General features: G+C 43.1%; 1 protein-coding gene across 7 annotated transcripts in view; it reads left to right on the forward strand.

Annotated features, from left to right (window-relative positions):
• SPATA6L (spermatogenesis associated 6 like) overlaps positions 1-9,714 on the forward strand; it is a 67,224-nt gene extending 57,510 nt beyond the window's left edge. For 5 of the 7 annotated variants that reach the window (XM_055578182.1, XM_055578180.1, XM_055578175.1 and 2 more), the window contains 3 exons: positions 157-259; positions 3,384-3,524; positions 8,391-9,714. In XM_055578182.1, the coding sequence (XP_055434157.1) occupies positions 157-246 (90 nt within the window). In that variant the 3' untranslated portion in view covers positions 247-259; positions 3,384-3,524; positions 8,391-9,714. Of the gene's footprint in view, positions 1-156; positions 260-3,344; positions 3,525-5,091; positions 5,728-8,390 lie in introns of those variants that run through there. The other 2 variants (XM_055578177.1, XM_055578176.1) reach the window with 2 other exon arrangements.

Below are 9,714 nucleotides of genomic sequence, written 5' to 3' on the forward strand. Positions count from 1 at the left end.
AAAAAATAGTATCTACATATATACATATATCATGAACACAGTATATATGGCATACATGGGATTCATAGATCTCCTAAATGCAAAACTACGCATGCAATATCATTGACCTATATTACATTATGAGTAATGCAGTTGCTGAATTTGTTTGTGTTATAGGAAGAATCCATCTCTGAAATAAAGAATATCCTCGACAGACCAGGCTACCCTCTGAAGAAATACTGTGCACATGAACAGAAATATTTTTAAGCTGCTGTCCTATGTAAGTAAGCAGCTTAAGTGCTTCTTCTTGATTTGCTAAAACAATTTCAGTTTCCTGCTTTCAGTACAAAGCACCTAGAAAATGTGGTGAACAGGAGTCCAGGAGGAGACAAGAACTACGTTCTCCCTTCACAGTGTAGTGAGACAGCATGTGTGCGGGTCCACCAGCAGTCTTGCCTCCTCTTGTATTCTCCCTCCCCACTCCTTACCTAATGGTCCCTCTTCCAGCTCCTCAGACACTACCTCTTTTCTGCTATGGGCCCTTTGCACACGCTCTCTGTCTAGACTACTTCTTCCTGACTTTGTTTGGGTCACTTCTATTTGCCTTTGAGGTCTCATGGCTTTCCATGGCACCCCCTCCTCCTCTGAGGTACACCTTTGTAGCCTCCTGCAGTTTTCTTTCATTGTTGTTCTATTTCTATGTGGGCCGATTGCTTAAAAATCTGCCCCTTCTACTTGAATGACTTGGGCCAGGGACTCTTGTTTTCTGACCCACTATTTTATAGCCAGAGTTACAGTGGGGTCCCATTTAACTTGGGTGAACTCAACTGCACCTGCCAGGTGTGTGCCCTGAGCAGGAGCCTGCCTGCCTCTACCACTCTGTCACCACCCTTGCATTAGATGACCTTCCGCTGTGGTTGGTGCTCAGTAAATATTTTCTGTGAGTGACTGTTGAAATTCAAGTGATGAGGCAATCCTCAAAGTCAGTTGTGTGGTAAGAAGTTGGTCATTTTTGTGGGCTGTCATCATTTTTCACATTTTTTCTTCTTTCCCTTCCTACCCAGGCCCAGCATAAGAATAGTTTTTCCTTATTAAGTGCTTCCTAAGTGCCAGGAACTGACCTAAATACTTCAAATGTATTAAGTGAGTTGCTATTCCATGATCACAACAGCTCTTAAGAAGTAGGTACTATCACCAGTACCATTTTACAGGTAGGGAAACTGGGGCAAGGAGATGTTAAATGCCTTGCTCAAGGTAACATGGCTAGTGAATGACCTTAGCTGTGATCTGAACCCAAGGGATATGGCTTCAGTGACCATGCTTTTACCCATTAAATTCCATTGTCCTCCAGACCTGGAGCTTGTAATAGGAGAACCCTGGAGAAAAAGATAGTGGAACCCAAGCAGAGTTGGTGGACATTGTCTTTGAGCATCCCCCAGAGGGTCCTATGGTGTTGTATCATGTAGTCCTTCAGTCTAGCAACATCAAGATAATTACAGATCTTTTTAAAAAATAAAGATGTGTGAGATGACATGCTAGGGTTTCACTGTCATCAGGTTCCTAAAATTCTGATTTATGGGCATTCATGCTTGAAGGCACATGTTGCCTTGCCTAGAGCTGGCCAGGACTCCCTGCCTTTGTAGGCTTCTGCCTTAGAACATTCTGCTTGGTAGATTAAAGATGGCTTCTGGTCCACTTAATCTCCCATTTCTAAAATAGTCATCTAGGCATTTATACAGAAGACAACCCACATAATTACCACTTAGGAAACATGGCCCACATAATTACCAAATGTTAAATTGTATTGAATTTCATCATGCTAACATCAAGTTACCTAAAGCCCTGAACTAGCTAGTATGTGGACCCTGATGTGAGGGGATAGAGAGAAGATAAGAAAAAAATTAGTAAATTCTGTCTTAGAAAATAGGTTTCCTTCAGCCTTGTATTGTGATTTATTGGTTTGTTTTCCTTATGAAAACTCTCCCAAGAAGGAGGCAGAGGGCTGGAGGGGAGACCGAGCAATGGTACCAACTCTGCCTGCCGAGTGTCCCATCCCTGTGAGCGGCTCCCATGATCCCAGCTGCCACCACTATGGCCGGCCTGCAGCAGGAGCCAGTCCACTTACAATCATCCCAACTCAAGGGAGGGCAAGGAACTCAGGCCCTGGAGTCCTCAGACACAGATAAGAATTGCAGCACAAAGAGCTCTCTAAAATTACAGAGCAAAAAGGAAATAAACCAAGAAAGGTGGGTGGGGAAGGGACAACAGTGAATTAATATGCTGCTTTCTGATTCTGTCATAGTTCGTTAGGCCTCCAGCTCTAAATGGTATGGCTGGAATGGCTTCTAACCTCACCCTCTCTGCTGGCAGGCAGGACCCACTTTACTTCCTCCCACAGGGGTCCTTTCACCTCTGTTACAATCAAAGCAACAAAGCAAACCAGCCTACAGATGCCAGGCTCCAACCTTGGGGCCCTCCCTCTCTGATTTGGTCAGCAACTTCAAAGGGATTTTTCATTTGATGGCTTGTGGGGATTCACACAACAGAAAACGACACACTTCCCTTCATTCCAGGGGCTCCTGGTCCTGTCAGAGTCTAACAGACCACACAGGCAGTGGCCTTGCACACAAATCACTTGGCAGATTTCTGGGTTGGCAGTCCTTAGTGAGCAATAGAGTCATCTGGGGGCTTTGAAAAATGCTGATGCCCAGGCCCCACTCCAGACCAACTTAGCTGGAATCTCTGTGGGTGGTGCCTGGCATCAGTTTTCTTTATAAGGTTCTTCAGGGGATTTTAATACACATTTTAGGACCAAGAATCTCCACAGTAGGCTGCAAGTGCTTTGAGGATGGGGGGATTTGGAACACCCTCAGATTTTATACTGGCCCCCTCCATGCTCAAAAATAATTGTTCCATGGAATAGAATTAATTTGGGCATATTTAACAGTTCAGCTCAGTAACATCTAGCAGTTTCTACACATCCACTATATGCCAAGGACTATACTTGGAGAAGGAAATGGCAGCCCACTCCAGTACTCTTGCTTGGAAAATCCCATGGACGGAGGAGCCTGGTAGGCTACAGTCCATGGTGTCGCAAAGAGTCGGACACAACTGAGCAACTTCACTACACTACTAAGGACTATATTATTCAGAATAACACTAAGAAGTAGATACTCTGCTTGTCATCATCCTGATATTCTAAAAAGAGCCCAGGTAACTTGCCCGAGGTCACACAGGTATTTGTCTTGCTAACCTAATATCACCTCATTCTGGGAGTGTGGGAGAAGGGGCTGCACACCAAGGTTGGGATTGAGTGAAGTCATTTTCTTCTCCTTGCTTATGTTGGTTGATTGCCTTCTTCTTAGTGCCACATAGAGTGTGTCAAGTGTCTTCACATTTCACAGGGGAGACTGAATGAAAGCTGCAGGAGTATCATGAAGAGCTCACTGAATGAGTCAACTGAACAACCGTTTTTGTTCTGTGTATCAAATCACCAGTGTCTGACCCCCTTTAAATCAAACCCGTACCCAGTCTCTTGTAACCAGGTAAGAGTCACTGATTAAAGTGTTTGGGGCTCATGTTTTCTTGTCAAGCTGGACTATTTGTGTTTCAGTTTGTATGCTTGTTTTGAGCTTGAAATAGAAAGTAGCAATAGTTGGGTGGCAGGTTCTTTTCCATTTGGAAAGCACTTCTTAAAATTCTGATGAAAATGTAAAGATGCCTTTTCAAATGTTCCTTATTTTTGGCAGTGGATATGTTCTTGAAATGTTCTTTTTTTCCCCCCTCCTTCCTCCTTTTTCCCTCCTCCCCTCTTGCCCTCAGCTCTCCCCCACCTCTATTTCCCTTCTCTTGACTTCCCGTCCTGTCCTTTCCCCATTCCTTCCCTTTCCTCTTACATTTTCCATGAGCTTGAGGAAGCTGATATTTAGAGGAATAATCTGATATATCCTCCAGAAAAAAAGACTATCATTCTGATTTTCCATGTTTGGTAAATCCGTTCTCTGTGTATGTGTGTGTGGTTGTTTGCTTTTTAGCATTAGGCTTCATTTATTTATTAACATAAGATCCTGAAAACCTAGGAAGAGGGAGCATTGTTTTTGGAGAATTCAGGTCTTGCTTTAAAGGTTTAGTTTCTAGGATACATTTATAAGATGAGGCTACTTTCTTTAGATTGTATTTTAAACTACTCCTTCTGTACCTGGCTTCCCTGGTAGCTCAGATGGTAAAGGGTCTGCCTGTAATGCAGGAGACCCCGGTTCAATCCTTGGGTTGGGAAGGTCCCTGGAGAAGGAAATGGCAACCCACTCTAGTACTCTTGGAAAATTCCATGGACAGAGGAGCCTGGTAGGCTACAGTCCATGGAGTCACAAACAGTTGGACATGACTGAGTGACTTCACTTTCACTTTTCTGTCACCTACCCCTCCTTTTTTTCTAGCAATTCTTAATAAATTTATAAGAGGAAAATAACCTCCTTCAAATATTTCTTTGAAAGAGCTACACTAAATTACATTTCTGCTTTGGCAGAAATGACTGCAAAAACCAGATTTAAAATTGGTAGAAGGGTGCCTTTATGAAATGCTTACCCAATTTGAGGAGCAAGAAGAGGATGGAGATGAACTGAAGTAGAGGTTTATCTTTGTGGGTCTGCAGACCCAGAGAAGAGAGAGCCTGAAAGCAGAAAGCTTTGTCTTCCCATCATACTGTAATCTGAGTGTTTTCCCCTACCATGTTCCAAAACCCTTTCAACTTTTACAAGATTCAATGAAAATCAAGTTTTCTTCTCTCATTAGGACCACAGGAATTTGTTCATTACAAAAATTAGGAAAATGAAATTAAAAATTAAAGGAGAAAAAAGTCCAAAAGCAGAAATAAAACTAAATTCATTTATCCCCTTCTCAGAATTTCAGCCTAGTAAAAGTATGCATGCATGCATGCTCAGTCGCTTAAGTCGTGTCTGACTCTTTGCTACCCTATGGACTATAGCCTGCCAGGCTCCTCTGTCCATGGGATTCTCTAGGTCAGAATACTGAAATGGGTTGCTATGCCTTCCTTTATGGGATCTTCCTGACCCAGGGATTGAACCCACGCCTCCTGCATCTCCTGTATTGCAGATGTATTCTTTACCCACTGAGCCACCTGGGAAGCAACAACAAACATTTCAACCTTGGAAAAGAGAAGATATGCTTAAATTACACCTGCTTGTATGTTCTCAGTGTGTCTGAAACTATAGTTGTCAATTTATTATTTTGAGGTCTAGTTAGTCATCAATAATAAAAAAAATACTATATTACATTAAGACTATGGTACAGTTCTCAGAAAAGGGCCACTTGGGAAGGCCATAAGCAGCTGAAGGAAATCAGTTCTAATGAATTGGTATTCCATAGCAATTATTGTATAGGTACACACTGTAATACTTGTTCAGTTTTTGTTTTTTTTTTTTAATGGCTTGAGCATAGCTCCTTAACTCAATTTAGGAGTAAGATCTTAAATGCCCATTCTTATTTAGAGTCTTTTTGTTACCTTTAACAAATCAATCTGCCTTTTGCTTACTTTCTGATCTGCTAACTCCATCATTTAAGTCATTCCTATTTTATCTTTTTGTTTCTCAAGGAGTTATTTCAGTTTTGAGGAGTTATGTTAGGGCCAGGATTGCAGCAGGATTTTGCTTTTGGAATATATAATAATATGAATAATCTTGTGATACATTAGGGTTCAGATTACTTTGGGAAGATTTGTGTCGCTAAATGTAATAAAAATTCCCAGCTGTCTTGCTTTAGTTTATTATTCCTTTCTTGACTTTCACAGTTGCAGATCTGTCAGAGCTTGGGCCATATTTTACAAGCTTGTTTCACAGGGTCTGGGTTTACAGAGGTTCCTGGGAAAATCTCCTTGGTGGAGCCTGGGCCCTCCAAGCAGAAGCTGCTGTACAATGAGGCCATCTCCCCATGGTCGCCTGACTGACCCAAAGTTAGCTGAAGCCTATAGACCCTGAACTATAAGTAAGATTTTTAAAATGGAGAGTGTACATGGTAGTCTAACATAAAAGAAGTCAGTCAATTTTAAATGTATAACTGGGGAGGACTGATGAATTATGTATGCAAGTTTACCTAACCCCTGAATGCCTGGCCATACTTACTAATAATCAACGCTGTTCTCAGTTAGTTCCCTTAAGGAAGCCCTCTGATCTCTCAGAGCAGCAGGAGGAAAGGACATGGCCGCCAGTCCATGTTTGACCAGTGAACCTCTAATACCACCTGACGGTACTGCTGTCCTTTCCTGAATGGGGGCCCATTCCAGCACTCCTGGGGGACATGCAAGTCTTGGAGAGAACTCCCTCCCCCTTCCCAAGGACTGGGAACTCTGCAGACAGTGAGCAGAGCTGCAGCCCTCAGGCTCCTCAGGTCTGCTCCCCTTGCTCCTCCACACAGGGTCTCGGGGCAGCAGTAGTTTGGTCATCAAAGGAGAGAGTCTATGCTTTACTTCACTCTCAAAACCAGGAAATCTGGCAAAAGCAGGGTCGAGTCTAGGACAGGAGCTTTTCTCTGGTGCACATGGATGGCTGGATTGTTGGAGTTTCTTCAGCAGTCTGAAATCTCACCCTTGGGATTCTGTATCTTTAGAGTGATCCTGCAGCACCCCTGTAAGTACATTTTTATATTGATAGATATACATTTATATATTTCTCTTTCTTTTGTCCTAATTTTGTTTTAAAAGTACCCTGTAGCACATTGTGTAGTTTCAACCCTCCTTGTCATTTGCCGTGAGGATCACCTACTGGGATTAATTAATTTGCTGTCTGTGGTGACCACAGCTTTGCCTCTCCAAGATCCTTTGGGCAGAAGGAATACAACATATTCTCTGGTGGGGTTTGCTTTGTGTGTGTGGAAGGTTCCTCTCAATTCCAGGAGCTCTGAGGTGGCAGCCCTGAGGGCCACCGTGCCTGCCTAGAGGTGGTATATACATGGAGCCTACCAGGCTGCTCCAGCGGAGAAGGCAGTGGCACCCCACTCCAGTACTCTTTCCTGGAAAATCCCATGGACGGAGGAGCCTGGTAGGCTGCAGTCCATGGGGTCGTGAAGAGTCGGACACAACTGGGCGACTTCACTTTCACTTTTCACTTTCATGCATTGGAGAAGGAAATGGCAACCCACTCCAGTGTTCTTGCCTGGAGAATCCCAGGGACTGGGGAGCCTGGTGGGCTGCTGTCTATGGGGTTGCACAGAGTTGGAGACGACTGAAGTGACGTAGCAGCAGCAGCAGCACCAGGGTTAGGGTTGTCAAATGAAGAGGAAGGCAGAAGACCCCTGGTAAGGCAGAGTTCCCTCTAAGGTAAGAGAGCTGAAACATATGATGGGTCTTGGGCCTTTAGTTTGTGATTGGTTGGAGATGCTTTTGAACCAGTCAAGGTATGTTGCTGCATGTCTTGCTTAGCCTGAGTGAGGTGGAGTGATTTATTCTAAGTTCTTCCACAGAGGAGGCCAGTGCAATGGCAACTTGAGGAGCTTGGGGGAGCTATAGTCTTTTAAAGACTTTTAAAGCTTTTAAAGAGCTTATCAGCTAACTTTGGGAGACCTGGAATCCCAGGAGAGAAATGGAGTAAAGATTTTTTCCTTCTTCCTGCTCCCCCCCTCTCTCTTTTATTCCTGTATTTAGTGCCTCAGTTTACCAGGTGCTATGTCAAGTGCCTCCCAAGGGCATTTAGTAGGTGTTAAGATTCAAGGTCCTGGAATGAGAGCACTTGGATATGTATCCCGGATTTGCCCATTTACTGGCTGAGTGACTTGGGCAAATAACCTAACCTTTTGTGTGCCTCAGTGTCCAACTGTGGGAAATGCAGGCAATATTAGCATCTGTTTCATAATGTCATAAGTAGACGAGTAAACACATTTAAAACACTTCAAATCAGTACCTGGCACAAAATAAGCACGCAGTAAGTGTTAGCTGTTGTTATTCTCATCTCATGTAATTACTATGGATGGCATCCCCTCCTCCCCACACCCCCACCCCACTTTTTTTTTTTTTTTTGCTGAGGACACTGATTCTTAGAAAAGCAGAGTGTCAAAGCCAGTTTCCAAACCCTGGTCTGTCTTGTCTCCAAATCTCATGCCCTTTCTGCTACATTCTGCCATCTCTTGATTGTCATCTGTTTGTCTCCAAGGCTGGTGGATGGTGAATAATTCAGCCTAAAGGGTTTGTCAAATATGAATTCAAGAGTCCTTCAATAGAGTGAGAGGGCAACTAAGGTCTCTCAACAGAAGTTGGAATGAGGTTAACCACTTCTTGTTTAGGCCAGCAAGAGATGCTTTCTGCTCTCATTTCCTGTCATTGGAATATTATGTTTGTAAATAGCACTTTTACCCCCCTCATCCCATCCCAAAATAAACAAATATCCCTGTTTCTTTTCCCCCAGGAACTAACACTTACTGAGATTGGTGTCTTGGACTGAAGTAAATATCACACCTATTTTAGTGGGATGACTTCCAGGAACAGGCTGTGTATAATAGGTGTCATTGTTGGATTCATGGCGAGAACTCGTCATGAAAGCTCATTTGTCCTTGCAGGAGGGGAGTTCAACATGGCCAATGATGACATCCTTCGTTCATTGACTCGTGGTCCCACCTAGCTCTGACAATTAACTGATTTTGCAGCCTTGCATGCAATCACTGTATTTAGTAATATTCTGTGCCCTGTAGGGTATGGGACGAGTTATGCTAAGAAGTGTAAGATGCAACCCTGCCCTCCTAGAGTCTCTGGACTTAACAGGGCAATGAGATGTTTCACATGTGACTATCAAAAGGTATTTCAAACTCAAACATCTTCATAACCAGGCAGGATTTGTGACTGTCAAGGCAGTGGGGTTTGAAATAATGATGAGTGGTAGGGTCTGGGGAGAAATGAAGAGTGTAACTCCATCCTCCCTGACCTCCCACAAAATATCCAAATTCTTCAGATTCAAATCTAAAACAACAAAAGGCTCTATGGTCATGTGAAGCTAGTCTGAAGCTGAATATTGCCCATGGCCACCAGTTTTGTCTCTTATTTAACAACATGAGATAATGACAGTTATTTACAGTGAAGTTTGTAGAACTCAATTTCATTATGTAACAATAAGTCTCATGTTGATTAACTTAATAAGGCAATATCTGATTATGTACTAAGAAGTTGCTATTTCTTTAGGTTCCATGTAAGAAATGATGAAGTCTTGGGACTGAGGGCCAAGAATTTATTTTTGACATTAAGGCATAGGAAGACCAGGTGAAGAAGAGGTTTGAGAGAAGCAAGGAAATTGGACTCTAATGAAGGATGTGTGTATGGAGCACATATCCTCCAGGGATGTCTTCTGAAGTGTCTTAAATATTAGGCCTGATATTTTAGGCTTTGTGCTGAAGACAATAAGAAGCCACTCGAGTCTGGGGATGAGAAAGCAGACCATTAACTTGATGAACTTTTTCAGGGTGGTTTGGGAGTACACAGAAGCTGGTGGCAGGGAGACTATAATAAAGCCATTGAACAAATCTGGAAAATAGGAATATGAGCCTGGATGGAGTGGGAGGGTCATAGAGATGAAAGTGTTAGTCACTCAGTCGTGTCCGACTCTTTTCAACCCCATGGACTGTAGCCCGCCAGGCTCCTCTGTCTATGGGATTCTCCAGACAGGAATACTGGAGTGGGTTGCCATTCACTTCTCCAATAGAAATGAAAGAAATTCATCATACATTGAGGACAGAAAGAAA

The sequence above is a fragment of the Bubalus kerabau genome, chromosome 4 (assembly GCF_029407905.1).
Source record: "Bubalus kerabau isolate K-KA32 ecotype Philippines breed swamp buffalo chromosome 4, PCC_UOA_SB_1v2, whole genome shotgun sequence".
Lineage (NCBI taxonomy): Eukaryota > Metazoa > Chordata > Mammalia > Artiodactyla > Bovidae > Bubalus > Bubalus kerabau.